At 31.4% G+C, this 21,538-nt stretch overlaps 1 protein-coding gene across 2 annotated transcripts; it reads left to right on the forward strand.

Moving 5' to 3' along the window:
• Window positions 1-5,910: 5,910 nt before the first annotated feature.
• Window positions 5,911-8,377, forward strand: LOC118648429. 2 transcript variants are annotated; one of them, XM_036294737.1, is made up of 3 exons: window positions 5,911-5,986; window positions 6,351-6,674; window positions 6,758-8,377. In XM_036294737.1, the coding sequence occupies exons 2-3, from the start codon at window positions 6,365-6,367 to the stop codon at window positions 7,036-7,038; spliced, it is 591 nt and encodes a 196-aa protein (XP_036150630.1). In that variant the 5' UTR covers window positions 5,911-5,986; window positions 6,351-6,364; the 3' UTR covers window positions 7,039-8,377. The 2 variants fall into 2 exon arrangements, with proteins under 2 accessions (XP_036150630.1, XP_036150631.1); XM_036294738.1 differs by lacking the exon at window positions 5,911-5,986 and having other exon boundaries at window positions 6,290-6,674.
• Window positions 8,378-21,538: the final 13,161 nt, after the last annotated feature.

Consider the following 21,538-nt stretch of genomic DNA (forward strand, 5'->3'; position numbering starts at 1 on the left):
CAACGAAATAAAATATTAAAATTGTCGGAAACAAGATGGTTATCTTTAGAAAAATGCGTTGTTAGACTTTTAGATAACTGGGAAATCTTAAAAAATTATTTTATGTTAGCAACAGTAGAAGATAAATTAAAATCCGCGGAAATTATATTAGAACATTTAAATGATATTTTTATTAAAGCGTATTTGCTGTTTTTAAAATTTGCACTAAATTTTTTTAATAACTTTAATGTATTATTTCAATCTCGTAATATTTTAATTCATAAATTATATGAAAGCAGTCAAAAATTAATTCGTCAAATAGCCGTAAATTTGGTAAAAATTGATGTTTTAGAAAATATTTCAACTTTAGATTTACTATTGGATAATAAAGATAATATAAAACCTATAAATGACATAAATGTGGGACCGGATTGTGAATGTCTTTTAGAGACTTTATCTTTCGAATGCGCGCAACAAATTAGATTGAAATGTTTGGATTTTTATGTTACGGCAGTTCGCGCGCGCGCGAGAAATGCTAAAGCGTCTCTACCTTATAAAAATGAACTTTTTAAACAATTAATTTTTTTGGATCCTAATATAGCTTTACATAATGAAGGTAGACATAAAATTAAAAATTTAACTTATATTGCTAACCGGGTAGAGCATAATATTAATATAACAAAATTATCGTTTGAATGGACAATTTTACCATTAAGTTTTGATGAGCAACAAAAAAAAGAATTAGCTTCTTTGCCAATAGATGAAATGTGGGCTAAAATACTACAATCTGAAAATTTTGATGGGACTAAGATGTTCCCAAACTTAGAATTATTAACTCAAGTAGTCCTTTCTTATCCTCATTCTAATGCTGAGGCCGAAAGAATATTTTCTATTGTTTCAGATGTCAAATGTAAAAAAAGGAATCGACTATCAAATGATACTGTTTCCTCAATTTGTGTTATTCGATCTAGTTTACAAGCTCAAAATATAAATTGTACAAATTTTGAAATTGACGCGAGGCATTTAGAACTGCATAATACACAAAATTTATACGGAGAACAATGCACATCTGATAATACTTAATTTTTTTTTTTTGTTGCATTTGTTTGCATTTTTACATCTAGCCTCTACTTTTTTATGTATGCTATACATAATTTTTAATATTTGCGTTTAGAATTTCAGTTTTACTTACATGACTGTGTTAATAATATATTGTAGTGACTAAAGCCAAAGATTTAATGTGCAATAATTTTTAATAAAAAACAAATTTTTGTATTTTAATATCCAGCCTCTATTTTTTAATACATGCTACATATGATTCTAAATATTATTATTTCTAAAATCAGGTTGAACACGATTCAGGCCAATCCATCACCTTCTCTGACTGTCTAATCTTAGGAATGTTAATTAGTGGCTGCGTTTAGCAGAAAAAGCAGCTTTGCAATTGTTGTAAAATTCTTCAACACGATTGGTTTTTGCTCTTAGTTCCTGTTAGATCTAAACGTATAAACCAGTCGTGTTGAAGAATTTTACAACAGTTGCAAAGCTGCTTTTTCTGCTGAACGCAGCCATTGATTTTAATCTTTTTCTTCGAATCTGTTATTACCAGTTTGCATATTCTTATTAGCTTTTCCAGTATTTCCAATTTCTGCATTGCCTTCCATATCTCCTTTCTGATAATACTGTTCTGTGTTATATAACTACGTACTGTGATAATATGTGCTACATATTGTTAAAAATTAAAGATTTAATAATTTGAATTAGTATATAGTAATTGTTATATTTGTCATTTTTAACGGATTTAATAAATTAATTAAATTTAATAAATAATATATAACAAGTAAAAATTATTTTTGTAATGTAGAAGTTGTATTATATTATAAATTATATTTATCTATAAAACATATTTATCATTAAATTGATTACAAGTATTTTTATTTTATTATATTTTATTAGTATACTACTATAATATTTTGTGTCTTTGTAACTTTGCAATTTCTTACGTTTATGATATTATTTTGTATTTTAAAGATAAATTGTTGTTTTATGAATACTGGTAAGGTTTTTGGCAGTTTTCCTTACCCTTGCAACAAATGTTGGTATTCTTTAATATTTCTGCCAAAAATAAAATGTTTTGTTTGTATTGTTAAATATTTGAAATTATTTCAACACCTATTTTCCTTTTAATATTTTTTATTATAGAATAAAATAATTTCTTATAATTATATGTGAAAGTATATCTGTGTGTAAATATATGTATATATATATTTGTACGTTGAGAGCGTATGTGCGTATCTGTACATAAATATATCTGCTATTTCTTTTTATTCAAAAAATTTGACATGATTGCATTAGGGCGATCAACAGTACATTTTTTTTCTTTATTAACTACTTCACTGCTATCATTCTCGCCGCGCATGCGCGAAAAACCCGGCCCGCATCTCATCACTGCCTCCACGATGTAATCCACGATGTAATATACAGGTTATCATATCATTGCCGTGAAACCCGCAACAGATTAAAATAGCCATCACACACAAAATAATATAAGCTGCATTCCAGTCCCCATTCTTTCCACTGACCGCTCTCGCTGTTCTCTTTCTCTCGAAGTTCTCTTCCATTCGATGATCACGAGTACCTCAAACAATTAATAAAGAACAATTCGCGAACTGTCTGCATACAGTCTCCACAGAGAAAAACCTCGGAGAGGTTTCTCTCTGAGGCTCGATTCTTGAATTCATTTCTAAGAGAAACGTATTCGCAAATTCTGTTCTTACAGAAAAGTTGAAAATTTATTGGCTATCATATGGCTTTTAACCAATAAACTTGCAACTTTTCTGTTAAAGCGAGTATTTGCGCATACGTTTCTCTTGCGAATAAATTCTTAAAAAGAGACACATCAGTCATTGTTTAGACATAACGGTATAATAAAAATTAAAAAATGCACTACTTCACGAAAACTGTCATAACAATAACATAACATTCATCACACTGTACGTCACTTCACGAGTTCACGCGACCCACATGGGCAACCCACATAATCCATTACACACGCCGTAGTGACGATGCGAATGACTGCGTTCCATTTTATTACGCACATGATTAACATTAGACATTATTATCCGTGAAACGGAACGTTACCCGAGATGCATGCGATTGTGATCGCTGCTCATGCCACTATATTTCGTCGGTGTGACAGGTTCCTAAATAACCCGAGGCGCATAGCACACAAGCGCCTCTTGCATCAAAAGTATGAAAGTGACGTTTTCTGATCTGAGAGGTCGATCAGGAGGTGACGATAACGACGTTTCTTAAATGAAAATTTTGACATTTGGACTTTGCGTCGTTTGATATCTCCTCTCATAGGGTACGTAGGGGACAAATAAAAATAAAAATTTTCACATACAAATCGACCCCAAGCTTTCGATTGAGCCTAGTTAGAACTCGATCGAACTCCGTTTAGCCGTTTCTCAGATATCCGATAATCTCGGGTGCTCGCAAGTCGCGTACTCGCGTAAAGAGCACGGTCGGGCTCGCGCTGCGCGTTCACTTGGCGCGAGCCACTACCGTGTCTCTCGATACTCATCTCGTTGTTTGTACACTGATAGAAAAATGTGTTGTATTTGTAACCATCACAATTGCATAGTAAAATGATTACAGTTAGGAATATCATTTTTATAGCAATTACTATTACAACATTGGTAATAATAACTATAATATATATATGGTAAATGCTTATAATAAAGATCATTTTATGGTACACAACTAACTGTATATAAAGATCTCCAATTTGGTTACAGCAACCATGTCATAGATGCTATTTGCAATTATGGTTACAAATACAACACATTTTTCTATCAGTGCACACAATTATTTAAATTATTATTAAATATTATTAAATACTATTATTTATTATTATTACATATTGAGAACTGGAAAATTTAGAGTCGGAACCGGAATTGAAAAAATTCGTAGTTTAAACGATTTTCGGTTTTCTTTATTTGTCAAAAAATAGAACCCGTTACACTAAAGTTGAAACCGTAACAGTTTTCGAATATTTTACTAAATCGTAACTGAAACCGAACCATAATAATTTTATTTCGGACCGGGTCCCTGATTAGGATAAATAAAATTCTGTCGTTGACGCTCTTTATCTACACATGTTTGTTTCATTATTCTTATTTACACGCGTTTCTTGTATCATAATACCTAATATATTTATTTTACTGAGAAACTTTTTTTAATTAATTCCTATACATTTATAAAACTGGAATAAAACGAAAGAAATATTCACTCATATTCAATCAGATATTAAGAATTGAATTTTTTTTTCTTTTGTAAAATGTAAAGTGGACACAGCTCCAGAGCGGAAGTGCCTCTGTCTGTAATCATCATTTTATCATTCTAATATAAATAATAGCATGATCCTGAAAATATTTATTACACACAGTATTATGTAATTTAAAGACCTTTTTCCCTATGTAGCAACGGATTATTTCAATTCAAGAAAATCTTGTCCTTGTGGTATACTAGAACAGGACAATTTTTATTAAATTAATAGTAATAACGCTTTTTAATAAAAAAAAGTTAACAACTTATATCAACGTTTCTATATATACCAGGTCTGTAACTTTAAAATGCGGGTTTTTTCAATAAAAATACGCAATAATTTAGACAAAATGGAAAAATATATTTTATTCAAAATATCGGCCCTCGCTTTCTACACGTTTTTGCCATCTAGTAAGCAAATTATGGATGCCATTCCAAAGAATTGAAAGTTGCACGAGCCAAACCAGTCGTCGAGCCATTTTTGAACGTCTTCATAAGAATGGAAATGCTGCTCGGCAAGTGAGTGTCCCATGGATGAAAACAGGTGGTAGTCGGAAAGAGCAAAGTCTGGTGAGTACGGCGGGTGAGGTAATATTTTCCATTCAAGTGCTGCCAGAGTGTTTTTAACCGGTTTTGCTGTGTGACTGGGTGCGTTGTCATGCAGCAAAATCACCTTCCCATGCCTTTGAGCCCATTCTGGTCGTTTTTCGACCAACGCATAATTCAAATTGATCATTTGTTGTCGGTAGCGATCAGTATTAACTGTTTCGCCAGGTTTCAGCTTGCAATTCGGTGTCTTCAAACTTTTTCGGTCGATTTTCACGTTCTTTGTCACTGACATCAAAATCACCACTTCTGAATCGTTTAAACCACCGTTCGCAAGTATCGACAGATAGAGTATGTGCACCGTATGTTTCCACAAGTATTCGATGTGCTTCCGCTGCTTTTTTCTTCTGATTGAATAAGAAAATCAGCACGTGCCGCAAATGCTCTTTGTTCGGCTCAAAACTCGACATGTTTACCACCGAAAAAAAATGCTACTAACACTTAAACGTTTAAACAAATATGGCGTTTTGAAGCTAACTATCATAGCTACAAAATGACATATTGGTTATGACACCAGCATATATAGGTTTTGTGCTCCATCTCTTGGAAGAAAACCCGCATTTTAAAGTTACAGACCTGGTAAATCGTATTTATGTTTAATTGTATTATTCGTGACGACTGTTGACGACTGGTGGCTTAAGTTGCTGGTATGTTTGTATTCAACGTATTCGGATCAGGGTACGTATTGCGATCGTGTAATGTTTCCCGTAGGGCGGAAGTGTGAAAAGTGAAAAGTTTCAAGTTACTGGGTGCTTTCCAATTGCTTAACACATCTTAGCACAAACGTACACAGGAAGGCACAAAGTGTAGCGATGTGCACAATTCAATTGGAACAAAGTGTGTAACAGTCTGTACCAAATACCTATAGTGTGTCTGTGTCTTGATATTTTTTAATCCATGGTGGTAATAAATTTCCGTGTAACTATTACTCAAGTGATGCGAATTACATTTTTAAAAGAAGAAGAAAGACCATATAAAAGATCAGCAACAATAACAATTAACGTTTAGGCTATCGTTAATAATTTTCTTTGTAGAATCCATTGAAACGGACCAACAATCCTGCGTAATTTACGTAAGTATATTTCAAGGAAAATAACCTTAGAGAAATTAGTATAGCATATTATATATGCATTTTTGCATAATATAAATATTTCAAAAATATTTTTTAGAAACTAGCTTGACTAAAAAGAGTGAAAAAGTATTTTGTTTATTTTTTTATGTTACATATGTATGAAAACTCTGACATAAAAATATGTACAAAATATTTATCGTAAATATTTTTCTTTCTTATAAATATTTTATGAATATTTTGTGCTATTTGAGATGGTATATAACTATATAATATAATATTGATAATTGTTTTAATTAGAAGATTTTGTAACCAAACTTATTATTTTTATATCCAGCATAATATTATTTAATTATTTCTTTTATAGATATAAAAATAATAATGTCACAGTTATTAGAAATGGATGAAATAGTCATAACAATGACTGCAGATTTATCATCCAGCTCTACTAATACCAGTTCAAGTTCCTCTGACAGCCTTAGTGAGATAATGAATTCCACTAATGAATCTAATACATCTTTCTCAAGTAATGAAGTTGAAGATGATTTATTGTTTCCATTGTATCAACTTCTCATGCATGGAAGAAGACGGAGCAAAGTTCAAGACTTCCTCAACACTGTCCACTTATATAGTGATGCTGTATTTAAGGAGCACTTTAGATTACAGAGACGTACGGCATATCTTCAAATAGGTATATAAAATATGTATTATTTATATTGTCTATTATTTACATTTTTTTTAATGCTAATGCCATATTAATTTTTATACTTCCAGACGTGCTGCAGCAGAGTAATTTTATCCCATCCCATTCTTCTGGTATGCGTAAAATCTCTGCTGAGTGGAGTTTCCTTATATTTCTTTGGTATATTGTAAATACTGAGCCATTACGAACTTTGGGAGATAGATTTAATGTATCTATATCTTCAATTTTTCGTATAATACATCGTGTTGTGGAATGGCTATTATCTAGATTAGATGAAGAAATAAAATGGCCAGAGGGAAATGATGCTAGCCTCGTAATATCCCAAAAGTTCGAGGCAAAACGAGGGATATAAAAATGTATCGGAGCAATAGATTGCACGCATATCGCAATTCGACGGCCTGTTGATTACTCTAGAGACTATTGCAATAGAAAAAGGTTTTTCTCTGTCGTATTACAAGGTGTTGTAGATGCAGATATGAAGTTCACAAATATTTATTGTGGAGAACCGGGTTCACTGCACGACGCACGTGTTCTAAGAAGATCGTTACTCTATGATACTGCTCAAAATGACATGGAAAACATTTTCCCTAATGAAACGTGCATAATAGGAGATTCAGCCTATCCACTACTACCATGGCTCGTCCCACCATTTCGAGATAACGGACATTTAAGCGTACAGCAGTCTGAATTTAATTTCTTACACTCTTCCACACGGATGTCAATAGAGAGAGCTTTTGGATAATTAAAAGGTCGTTTCCGTTGTTTGAGATTTTTAGAATTACTTGATATTCAATTTATTCCAAAATTAATAACAGCCGCTTGTATTATGCATAACATTACTATAAAAGAAAATGATGAAAATGAATTCTTTGCAGATTTTAATGACGTTCTTGTAGATAATGTTGTAGATAACAATTATGAGATTGATGATTTACATGCTAGATATAGAAATAGGAATAATGTAATAGATCGAAGAATGCAGATGTTTCGGGAGCTGTTTCCAGATACTATTCTGGAGTATATTAAGATATAAAGATTTTTAAGAGTAGTCGTGTATATTTTTATATTTTTGTATGTTATATAATCTTTAATATTTTAACCTAGAGTAAAATTATAAAAAAATAAATATTTGTATATTTTGATAAACATGGTATGTTTATTTTTACCACAGTCTTTACAAATATTGCTCATATTACTTACATACCTCTACATATCTCTCCACATAAAATTAAATATTTCGTATCTAAGAAAAAACTTTTCTGATTATGCTTAATGACTTACACTTTTGCAACTTAATTATCTTATTACATTTTTGTAATAAATAATATGGTAAACAAGTTTTAATATTTATTTAAGTATATAATGTTAATCTAATTTAAAATATTTAAAAACATTTTTATAATATTATGCGATATAAGAAAGTACCCGGTACAAATTATATATAAAATTGGGTGCTGATTAAATTTGCTGACTTTCTCTTTTTTTTTGTTTTAGCTTATAACGTGATTAATAAAAGATATGAATAAAACTTCATATATGATTTATATGGGGCACTTTACATTTTATAAAATAAACAAAAGTCTAGAGCAGATAAGAACAAAAACATAAACATGCATACATGTACTTATTTTCAATAAAAATTTTATATAATATATTAAAATATGTATTTATCTCTCAAACAATCAGATAAATAAGAAAACTAATAATACAATAAAATAAAAACATTATTATTACATATTGTCAAAGGAGGTGAATCAAGGCCACCCGAAGCGAATCAAAAACAACTATATTAAACAATTTTCAAAGTCAGCTTTTTTAATTAGATATGTATCTAACAAATAATGACAGCTCTACCTGATTGTAAGATAAGGCTATTATGTGTTAAATATTGGCTTAAAATAAACAATAGCGATAAATGTCGATATATTAATATATCAATATTGTAATACTTACTAAATAAAATTTAAAAACAAGAGTGATAATAACAAAATAACAAGTATTGCACACCCTTTTCTCAATCTTCAAGTGAACTGTCTGTATCAGTCTTAAATTTCTTATTAGAAGATGAAGTATGAGTTTCCAATAACTTTTTAAGCAACCGACATTTCTGTTTTTCAATGTATAATTTATCTCGATGCCATTCTGCTGCTTCCTCATACTTACGTTTAGCAATCTTTTGTTTCATGTCTAACTGTCTTTCTTTTAATGCTATTAATTTCATTTTCATCTGCACTTCTTCTGCTTTTCTTTTCTCGTAAGCTTGCTGTTTTTCTTCTTTTATTTTATTTTTATCTTCTACATTTTTTAAATGTTGTAGCCACTGTTTTTCTAGTTCTACCTTACTTGCCGCTGTTCTACTCTCCGATCCATGTTGAGGGCGCTTGGTCTTTTGTGTATTGCTTACAGATGTAGAACATACAGTTTTTTCTGAGTTTGATGGTGCCGACTTTTCAAGAGCTTGTTTATTTTTATTCAAACATTCTGATTTTGGTGAATGTTCGTAAACTTGTTTTTTAGCACTGTTAGTGCTTACAGTACTTGATGTGCTCGGTGAAGAAATTGGTGTATCGCTTTGCGCTGTAAATGTTGACATGGTTGATTTTAATTTTTTCTTAGAGAAAGTCGATGATATTGTACTTTGATTTTGTACCGTCTTCCGATCACCAAGAATATTTTCCATATGGTCAAAAAATTTAAATGTCATAACACCAGTACCAGTTCTTTTATTATTGTCAACGCAGTCTCCCAAATAGCACTGGATGTTCCAAGGACGTCCATTTTAAGTCCAATTCAGGTCCACATGTCCATGGACATAAAATGGACATTTATAAGATGTCCATTATTTGAATTAAAATGTTCTATTCAGAACGTCTTATGCTGGATATCTGATTTATGTCTGCACTTGCATCTTACTCTTATATAATTTATCTTAATTTTTATTATATAATCTAAAAAAAATATTGTAAATTATATATATATTATTTACATAGTTCTAATTAACATTAATTTATAAATAATAATAAATTACATTGTTTTTATTTTTCAAAAGGTTTATTTTAATTGTTCTACTTTTAGATATAATATGAAATAATATAAAATAATACGTATTATTTTTTTATTTATTATTAACACTCAATTATTGGTATTTTTTAAAATGTTTGTTATAATACATTATTGTTTCTTTTTCGTTTTTTATCGTTTCGTTTTTTTTCGTTTCTTTTTCATTTTTATTATCGTTTCTTTTTCTTTTTTTTCTTTTTTTGTTTTTTTCCCCGTTTCTTTTTCCGACCAAAAGAGGGACATAGCAATTGGTCTGGGTCAAGCGCTGTCTCTGTCTAACCAGTAGCATAATGGGCGCTAGACAAAAAAAGAAATTGATCCGGACCATGTCTCCTCTTTGTCTTTCTGCGGGACACTTTTCAAGAGCTTGTTACAGGAAATGCACAGTCCATGCTTTATGTCGATAATTTTTACAAAATGTGGATTAACCCACTATTGCAGCAAGCCCTTTAATTGAAAAAGGCCCAAAAGAAATAATCAAATCATAATAGGTTCAAAATTTGGTTTATTTCGGACTTTCTATGAATGTCCGAAATTGTGACAAACGTATATCCCATGGACGTCCATTAAAGGACTTTCTATGAACGTACAAAGTTGTGCCAAACGTATATCCTATGGACGTCCATTGAATGTCCGACGGATCTTATTTGGACTCTTAATGGACGTCCAAATGTCCAGAAGCGGATATCCATTGGACATACAGTGGATGTCCTTGTGCTATCTGGGCTTTGTACTTTCGAGTCAGCGTATTAAATTTCCATCTCACTTGTTCTCCAGAAAACTATAATTTTCAATTGTAATCAAAATTAATCAAGACATGTACGCATTTCTGAATTCTCTTACTTGCTCAAAATACATTTTTCTAAATTGCTAAATAAAATTTTCTAAATATATATTTCAATATCTGTTTTGTATTTTGTTTCATACTTAGTATGAAATATATGCATTCTATGTATGTACTTTTGAAAGTAAGGTAGAGAATAAAAACAAAACAAATATAAAAAATTATAAAAAATTTAAGGTTCAGAATTCATAGTCGATTCTTATATTTAAGATCATCTTAAGTACTGTCTTAAGATGCTATCAGCCAATTACAGAGCCGTATGAGCATCTTAGGGCATTGGTTATGTTCAAAAAACATAAATGATCAGTGAACTGTCAATGATTATTGATCTTTATTATTAGATCTCTAAATTTAGACTAATTATATTAGTGAATTATTTAACTGTTGTTTTTTGAACAAAACCATTGCTTGAGACAATTTTGACATAAGATTCGACTATGAATACCAGCCTAAAACAATTTATCTTAAGCAAATGACAATCAATGACAGGGAAAGTGCAGTATAAAGTTCAATTTATTTGCTATTGCATTTTCAGAGAAATAAAATGTCCAAAGATATCAAATTCATATTAAAACAACTAAAAAGACAATTTTGCAGCAATACAGTACAGAGACCCTCTCGCTAATCTCTAATAAATATAAATGTACATACATAGTACATACAAAGATACAAAACATTTTTTATATTTTTTGGGAGTTTTTTATAATACCTTGTAACCGAACTCTGAAAGGTCATCAGCTATTGATGCCCATACTTTCCCTCGCTTAACAGGATGATCAAGATCTTCCTTTTTTGCTTCATAACAGGTAAGTAATGCTAGCGTGCTGCTGTCTGTCCACATAGCAACTATAATGGCAAACAGTTGACATATATGTCAATTATCAGATTATATTACCAAATTTGTGAAGAATAAATTATTTTTATTTATGTCAGCTTTAAAATTTGTTTCAATAATAAATTATTCTGCAGTAACTTTTTTATTTTTTATCCATATTTTATGTGACACTATTTGCACAAAACAACTATGAAACCAATTTCTGAAGCAGCCAAAAAACAAATCACTTATAAGTATAATAAATAAAATAAAAATTATTTACCAGTTTTGTCATCTGTAGGCTTCTTCTTAGTAGGCTTTGAAGTAGTAGGTTTCTGTTGAGGAATATATGGCTCTTGTTCTAAATCATCTTGTTCCATATCATTATGATCATTTAAGTCATTGTCATCTCTGTCAATTCTATTATGTATATTGAAACTTTCTTCATTTGAAACATCATCATCACTCAAACAATAAATAATTCCCTCATTCGAATAAATAGTTTTTCCTTCAAAGCAAATATGTTAATACAATTCTTCATTATCCAGAACTAAAGAACATGCTGCACACATAAAACTCGAATAACCAGGCTATAAATAATTCAAAACAAAATTGTTTGTTATTTGTACGTGTTATTTGTATGCATTGTAATAGATTAATAAACAAAAGTTAAGTTAATAACCTAACCTAATCTAACTTGCAAATAAAAAAACAAAGTATTGATTTTACTTTTTATTAAATAATATTTAAAAACTCGTAATAATTCATTATTTTAATGCAAAATAAATCGAATTACTTATTACTCAGGGACATTTTTCAGATTTCCGTAATCCATATTTGTCCGGCTTTTTAAAAGAAAACAAGAATGCAATTACTTACCGCGCTGTGGTTAGTAACTATTATTTGTCACCAAAAAACACAAGCCTACACAGCTCTTTGGCTGAGTACAGATGTGTAGTGTTGTGTCGATAATTATGACAATTGGAACACAAATTGTGTCACCGTGTGCATGAAAGTGTCTAGGGATATTGCAATTGGAAAGCACCCACTGTCCCTTTCTATTCAACACCTATAGAAAGGGATAGTTACACGAAACTTTTCACTATTCACGTTCCCTCCCTAAGGAAGAAGTTACATGATCGCTGGCCTGGTCGAGCAAACTGTCATCCGCCTGATCGCACCACGCACTTCGCGTCCGAAAGTAGAGCCGTGAACATCGCAGATACATTGTACGATCAGTCCACGCATAAGAAAGAATAAATAGTCACATATACTTTTTCTATACAGTGAACACAAAGAACGCCGATTTAATAATCAAATCCTTATCACCACCACAAGCATTGGCGTTCCAAATGCATAAAACAGTTGCTGTAGGTACACGTAATATTATGAAAATCTAATATATTATGTTTAGATATTAATGGTTTTTCTCTTAAATACCATAACCGACTAAACTAAAGAGTTAAAAATACCACTGGTTGAAAAAAAATGAGACTTGTTAAGAGAAAAAGAAAAAATACAAAATATACACATTATACAATATAATAATTTTTGATATAGTATCCTTTAATATAGTAGAAAGTTCAAGCTTAAAATGCTTTTTGAAAAATGAAAATGCGATGATATTCCGCGGTGTTATAGTTATTTGAAATTATGCAAAACTTTCGTATGCGCTAATTTTGTTGACCAGTATAAATATAATTATACAAAATTAAATGTAATATCATCATATGTTACACATTATACGATCATATATAATAATATTTGGAGGAGGAAATGATACAATTTTATCTGTATGTAATCATATACAGTTACATATGATTGAAAGATCTGAACAAATATGATTACAAAAATATAAGACTTTATCGGCCCAAAATTCGGTTATTATTATATACAATTATATAAAAATATATATGTATATGTGCTATTAGATCAAAAATTATATATACAAATTATTCGTATTTAATTATTCATATTTATATATGATCATATTATGCACGACTTTTCTCAAAATTTTGAAATATAAAGATTTAAAACAAATTACAAACTATAATATATTTAGACAGATACATTTCCTTGTAAACAACTTCCTAGCGACCACGGACGCGCGTCTCGCTGGACGGTCTTAATCCGCATCGCGCTACCGCGTTCTTGCCGACATTTGGCGGTAGGCCCGTAACCGAGTTACGGGGGTCTGGTAGGGGCCGGTCTATGTCTACCCCAATTATCCCTCCTCACGTACATTAGCCAATCAGAGGTTAGGAGACCCGTCCGCCACTTTCCCCTTCCCTCTGCCGCCCCCCACCCAACAGGTACTAGCCGCAGTACTACTATATAAAGCCGCTGTACTATTCCGATTCTTCAGACCGTCGTTGTCTGTTCGTCGGGAGACGATAATCGTTGTCGCGATGGATATGTCTGTTATAGAAATCACGCCGGAGGAAGTCGTCGCAGTAGATGAGCCGGGTGCGGAGGATTCCTCCGCGGAGGCCATCAATGCCATTGCGATGGGCACTTACTGTTCATCGGAGTGCATTGCTTCGAGCAACCCATCGCGTCACATTAGCATCCCATTAGGTTCTTATGAGATGCCTAGAAATGTAGAATCGCAAAACGGAGGATCGTACACCGTCTCACACGATCCTCGTATACGTTTTAAAACCTTCATTTTATACGCACTGATCTTAATAATAACCGTCCTACTATGGTTCCTCCTCTTTAAAGTGTTCCTAAAGTAAAAATTATATTAACAATTTACATCTACTTTACTTTACATTTATATTTATTATATTACTTTAATTTGACATTGATTAGTGGGTATTTTTCATATTGTTTACAGCAGAGAACTCTGTAGTTTAGTCTTTACTTTAGCCCTTACAGGTCCGGAAGTCACTTTAGTAACTTTGAACTGTTTCAGTCAGTTTATAGAATCAGTAAGTTTATAGAATTTTTTGGTTTCAATTAACTTAATAATGTTACAATGAATGTTCTCTTTATGTCGGCACGTGTATCACAATTATTATGTATTTCAAACCTTTTTAAAAAGAGATAAAAGAAGGCGCCGATTGTGTGTGTGTGTGTGTGCGCGCGCGCGCATCTGAGAAAAAAACTATTATATTAGGTAAATTGTCTCATTACTATATTGCTTTATTATCTTCTCTACAAAATGATTGATATGAAGTAAATGCGCCAACTGTGCGTCAACATTGAAATAAAAAAAAGATAGACCAAGTACATAAACGCGTGCCTTCAGAAATAAATGTAAGATCAATACAATTAGCCAAGTATATTTGAAAAAAAGTAATATTTATTTATTTATGAATGATGGATTGTCCAAGTAAAGGAGCTATTGAAAAACGTAGGATTAGAGAATTTCAAAATGCTTGGCTAGATGAAAGTATTTTTAAAGGATGGTTAGCTCCCCATCCTGCTGAAAATAAAGCGCTTTGTATTGCATGCAACAAAACTATCAGATGTTGCAAAACAGATTTGATTAAACATTCACAAACGGTTAAACACATTGAAAAAATAAATTCTGGTAATTTTAAGGCTACTTTTAAAGATAGTTTATCACATAAAGAACAGGTTAAACGCGCAGAAATTAAAATAGCAACTTTTATCGCAGAGCATAATGTAGCCTTTCAAGTCGTGGATCATTTAATTCCTTTGTTAAAAGATATTTGTATAAAACCTGAAGTTGTGCAAGACCTTTCGCTGGCTCGACATAAGTGTGCAAGTATTGTTAAAAATATTACTGCAAAACGTGAAACTGAAAAAATTGTTGAATATTTAAAAATTAGTAAATTTTCCATTTTGATAGACGAAAGTACGGATATCTCTGATACAAAATTAATGTGCGTTCTTGTCCGCTACGTATCACCATTAAATAAAAAAATTGTAACTCAAATATTAGAATTATTAACTTTAGATGCAACAGACTATTCCGCGAATAAAATTTTTAAAATGTTTAAAGAAAGTTTAGAAAAACAAAATATTCCTATTAAAAATATTGTTGGATTAGCTTGCGATAATGCGTCAGTAATGGTCGGATCCAAAAATTCTTTTATGACTCATCTTAAAACGGAAGTGCCAGAATTAATAACAATAAATTGTATTTGCCATTCATCCGCGCTTATAGCCAGTAAGGCTTGCGAAAAATTACCTTCTTCTTGCGAAAATTTGATTAGAGGAGTTGCCACTTACATTTCGGGCAGTGCAAAGCGATGTGCGATTTTGGGAGAATTCCAAGATTTTTTTAATGGACAACGAAATAAAATATTAAAATTGTCGGAAACAAGATGGTTATCTTTAGAAAAATGCGTTGTTAGACTTTTAGATAACTGGGAAATCTTAAAAAATTATTTTATGTTAGCAACAGTAGAAGATAAATTAAAATCCGCGGAAATTATATTAGAACATTTAAATGATATTTTTATTAAAGCGTATTTGCTGTTTTTAAAATTTGCACTAAATTTTTTTAATAACTTTAATGTATTATTTCAATCTCGTAATATTTTAATTCATAAATTATATGAAAGCAGTCAAAAATTAATTCGTCAAATAGCCGTAAATTTGGTAAAAATTGATGTTTTAGAAAATATTTCAACTTTAGATTTACTATTGGATAATAAAGATAATATAAAACCTATAAATGACATAAATGTGGGACCGGATTGTGAATGTCTTTTAGAGACTTTATCTTTCGAATGCGCGCAACAAATTAGATTGAAATGTTTGGATTTTTATGTTACGGCAGTTCGCGCGCGCGCGAGAAATGCTAAAGCGTCTCTACCTTATAAAAATGAACTTTTTAAACAATTAATTTTTTTGGATCCTAATATAGCTTTACATAATGAAGGTAGACATAAAATTAAAAATTTAACTTATATTGCTAACCGGGTAGAGCATAATATTAATATAACAAAATTATCGTTTGAATGGACAATTTTACCATTAAGTTTTGATGAGCAACAAAAAAAAGAATTAGCTTCTTTGCCAATAGATGAAATGTGGGCTAAAATACTACAATCTGAAAATTTTGATGGGACTAAGATGTTCCCAAACTTAGAATTATTAACTCAAGTAGTCCTTTCTTATCCTCATTCTAATGCTGAGGCCGAAAGAATATTTTCTATTGTTTCAGATGTCAAATGTAAAAAAAGGAATCGACTATCAAATGATACTGTTTCCTCAATTTGTGTTATTCGATCTAGTTTACAAGCTCAAAATATAAATTGTACAAATTTTGAAATTGACGCGAGGCATTTAGAACTGCATAATACACAAAATTTATACGGAGAACAATGCACATCTGATAATACTTAATTTTTTTTTTTTTTTGTTGCATTTGTTTGCATTTTTACATCTAGCCTCTACTTTTTTATGTATGCTATACATAATTTTTAATATTTGCGTTTAGAATTTCAGTTTTACTTACATGACTGTGTTAATAATATATTGTAGTGACTAAAGCCAAAGATTTAATGTGCAATAATTTTTAATAAAAAACAAATTTTTGTATTTTAATATCCAGCCTCTATTTTTTAATACATGCTACATATGATTCTAAATATTATTATTTCTAAAATCAGGTTGAACACGATTGAGGCCAATCCATCACCTTCTCTGACTGTCTAATCTTAGGAATGTTAATTAGTGGCTGCGTTTAGCAGAAAAAGCAGCTTTGCAATTGTTGTAAAATTCTTCAACACGATTGGTTTTTGCTCTTAGTTCCTGTTAGATCTAAACGTATAAACCAGTCGTGTTGAAGAATTTTACAACAGTTGCAAAGCTGCTTTTTCTGCTGAACGCAGCCATTGATTTTAATCTTTTTCTTCGAATCTGTTATTACCAGTTTGCATATTCTTATTAGCTTTTCCAGTATTTCCAATTTCTGCATTGCCTTCCATATCTCCTTTCTGATAATACTGTTCTGTGTTATATAACTACGTACTGTGATAATATGTGCTACATATTGTTAAAAATTAAAGATTTAATAATTTGAATTAGTATATAGTAATTGTTATATTTGTCATTTTTAACGGATTTAATAAATTAATTAAATTTAATAAATAATATATAACAAGTAAAAATTATTTTTGTAATGTAGAAGTTGTATTATATTATAAATTATATTTATCTATAAAACATATTTATCATTAAATTGATTACAAGTATTTTTATTTTATTATATTTTATTAGTATACTACTATAATATTTTGTGTCTTTGTAACTTTGCAATTTCTTACGTTTATGATATTATTTTGTATTTTAAAGATAAATTGTTGTTTTATGAATACTGGTAAGGTTTTTGGCAGTTTTCCTTACCCTTGCAACAAATGTTGGTATTCTTTAATATTTCTGCCAAAAATAAAATGTTTTGTTTGTATTGTTAAATATTTGAAATTATTTCAACACCTATTTTCCTTTTAATATTTTTTATTATAGAATAAAATAATTTCTTATAATTATATGTGAAAGTATATCTGTGTGTAAATATATGTATATATATATTTGTACGTTGAGAGCGTATGTGCGTATCTGTACATAAATATATCTGCTATTTCTTTTTATTCAAAAAATTTGACATGATTGCATTAGGGCGATCAACAGTACATTTTTTTTCTTTATTAACTACTTCACTGCTATCATTCTCGCCGCGCATGCGCGAAAAACCCGGCCCGCATCTCATCACTGCCTCCACGATGTAATCCACGATGTAATATACAGGTTATCATATCATTGCCGTGAAACCCGCAACAGATTAAAATAGCCATCACACACAAAATAATATAAGCTGCATTCCAGTCCCCATTCTTTCCACTGACCGCTCTCGCTGTTCTCTTTCTCTCGAAGTTCTCTTCCATTCGATGATCACGAGTACCTCAAACAATTAATAAAGAACAATTCGCGAACTGTCTGCATACAGTCTCCACAGAGAAAAACCTCGGAGAGGTTTCTCTCTGAGGCTCGATTCTTGAATTCATTTCTAAGAGAAACGTATTCGCAAATTCTGTTCTTACAGAAAAGTTGAAAATTTATTGGCTATCATATGGCTTTTAACCAATAAACTTGCAACTTTTCTGTTAAAGCGAGTATTTGCGCATACGTTTCTCTTGCGAATAAATTCTTAAAAAGAGACACATCAGTCATTGTTTAGACATAACGGTATAATAAAAATTAAAAAATGCACTACTTCACGAAAACTGTCATAACAATAACATAACATTCATCACACTGTACGTCACTTCACGAGTTCACGCGACCCACATGGGCAACCCACATAATCCATTACACACGCCGTAGTGACGATGCGAATGACTGCGTTCCATTTTATTACGCACATGATTAACATTAGACATTATTATCCGTGAAACGGAACGTTACCCGAGATGCATGCGATTGTGATCGCTGCTCATGCCACTATATTTCGTCGGTGTGACAGGTTCCTAAATAACCCGAGGCGCATAGCACACAAGCGCCTCTTGCATCAAAAGTATGAAAGTGACGTTTTCTGATCTGAGAGGTCGATCAGGAGGTGACGATAACGACGTTTCTTAAATGAAAATTTTGACATTTGGACTTTGCGTCGTTTGATATCTCCTCTCATAGGGTACGTAGGGGACAAATAAAAATAAAAATTTTCACATACAAATCGACCCCAAGCTTTCGATTGAGCCTAGTTAGAACTCGATCGAACTCCGTTTAGCCGTTTCTCAGATATCCGATAATCTCGGGTGCTCGCAAGTCGCGTACTCGCGTAAAGAGCACGGTCGGGCTCGCGCTGCGCGTTCACTTGGCGCGAGCCACTACCGTGTCTCTCGATACTCATCTCGTTGTTTGTACACTGATAGAAAAATGTGTTGTATTTGTAACCATCACAATTGCATAGTAAAATGATTACAGTTAGGAATATCATTTTTATAGCAATTACTATTACAACATTGGTAATAATAACTATAATATATATATGGTAAATGCTTATAATAAAGATCATTTTATGGTACACAACTAACTGTATATAAAGATCTCCAATTTGGTTACAGCAACCATGTCATAGATGCTATTTGCAATTATGGTTACAAATACAACACATTTTTCTATCAGTGCACACAATTATTTAAATTATTATTAAATATTATTAAATACTATTATTTATTATTATTACATATTGAGAACTGGAAAATTTAGAGTCGGAACCGGAATTGAAAAAATTCGTAGTTTAAACGATTTTCGGTTTTCTTTATTTGTCAAAAAATAGAACCCGTTACACTAAAGTTGAAACCGTAACAGTTTTCGAATATTTTACTAAATCGTAACTGAAACCGAACCATAATAATTTTATTTCGGACCGGGTCCCTGATTAGGATAAATAAAATTCTGTCGTTGACGCTCTTTATCTACACATGTTTGTTTCATTATCCTTATTTACACGCGTTTCTTGTATCATAATACCTAATATATTTATTTTACTGAGAAACTTTTTTTAATTAATTCCTATACATTTATAAAACTGGAATAAAACGAAAGAAATATTCACTCATATTCAATCAGATATTAAGAATTGAATTTTTTTTTCTTTTGTAAAATGTAAAGTGGACACAGCTCCAGAGCGGAAGTGCCTCTGTCTGTAATCATCATTTTATCATTCTAATATAAATAATAGCATGATCCTGAAAATATTTATTACACACAGTATTATGTAATTTAAAGACCTTTTTCCCTATGTAGCAACGGATTATTTCAATTCAAGAAAATCTTGTCCTTGTGGTATACTAGAACAGGACAATTTTTATTAAATTAATAGTAATAACGCTTTTTAATAAAAAAAAGTTAACAACTTATATCAACGTTTCTATATATAAATCGTATTTATGTTTAATTGTATTATTCGTGACGACTGTTGACGACTGGTGGCTTAAGTTGCTGGTATGTTTGTATTCAACGTAAGTAGGGTAATAGGGCCGGTTCTGAGCCATGGGGTAATGCGCGGGGAGCGGGGCGGGGGGGTATTTGGTGGTGCGGGGGTGACAACGTCACGCGAGGCGGGGACGCTTATCGGGTGGAATTTACTAATTTTTAATGATATGGTAGTTTTTAAGTGAAGGGTACCATTAGGTACATTAACTTATCGCATAACAAAGGTGAGTAAAAAAAGGAATGCAATTATCTGTTCAAACTTATATTAGACATTATTAGACACGTGTTTTTAAAATGTTATAACAAAGGTGAGTAAAAAAGGAATGCAATTATCTGTTCAAAACTTATATTAGACATTATTAGACACGTGTTTTTAAAAATGTTATAACAAAGGTTTGTTAAGAAAGGTATGCAATTATCTGTTAAAAAACCTATAAATGTAAAAGCTAAGTTTTTTCCGTGATGATAATGCGCTATCGATATTTGTCATGTTCTCATAAATAATTAGTATGAAACAAATATGATGTTGAAGTTTTGGAGGGGGAAGCGCTAGACGAAAATATATAACGATGAACTAAGCGTGTCAAATCATGGATTTGAAAGTCATTCGCGTATTGGTTGGTAAAAAACTGTGAATTATGCGACAACATTACATGCAAGTACTGTGAAAAAAGTGTGTGTGGAAAAAAATTGTATAAAACAAGGAAGACTTTGAGCAAACTGAACGTGATCTGTTGGAGTGGTCCCACCAAGTATAATAATTTTAAAGCAGTAATGGATGAATTGTTGGACGAAGACAGCCCGTTATCAGATGACAGTGACTATAACAGCGATCAAAGTGAGATCTCCACCAATAAAATCGTTAAGGTAGTGTCTCGCAAACAAATTCATGCATTAACCGAACGTTCCAAAGTGTGTGTTATGTATAGTTATTATTCCACGGGTAATGATGTTGTATGCACTTCATGCATGATCAATCTGTCTGACCACGGTGATATAGAAGTGATATACTCTGTTAAAAGACATAAATCGAACTACATGCTGCAGTGAATGAACGTTATTGCTCAAACTGCAGAAGAGCATTGTATTTGATATTCCAATGCAACATGTGTCCTGTATGTACGCAGTGAGAGAAACTGAATGTTGCATTATAATAGTGTATACCTTTACGTAGGTAATATGGAAAAATTCAACCAGTATGACAACGCTTTAGAC

This window comes from Monomorium pharaonis, unplaced genomic scaffold, assembly GCF_013373865.1.
Source record: "Monomorium pharaonis isolate MP-MQ-018 unplaced genomic scaffold, ASM1337386v2 scaffold_433, whole genome shotgun sequence".
Taxonomy (NCBI): Eukaryota; Metazoa; Arthropoda; class Insecta; order Hymenoptera; family Formicidae; genus Monomorium; species Monomorium pharaonis.

What these genes read in the sequence shown, in the direction of transcription:
- LOC118648429 (XM_036294737.1), top strand. Translation starts at nt 6,365, where the DNA reads ATGTCACAGTTATTAGAAATGGATGAAATAGTCATAACAATGACTGCA. An exon ending in TACGGCATATCTTCAAATAG is followed by an intron (nt 6,675 to 6,757) that starts GTATATAAAATA and finishes TTATACTTCCAG; the next exon opens with ACGTGCTGCAGCAGAGTAAT.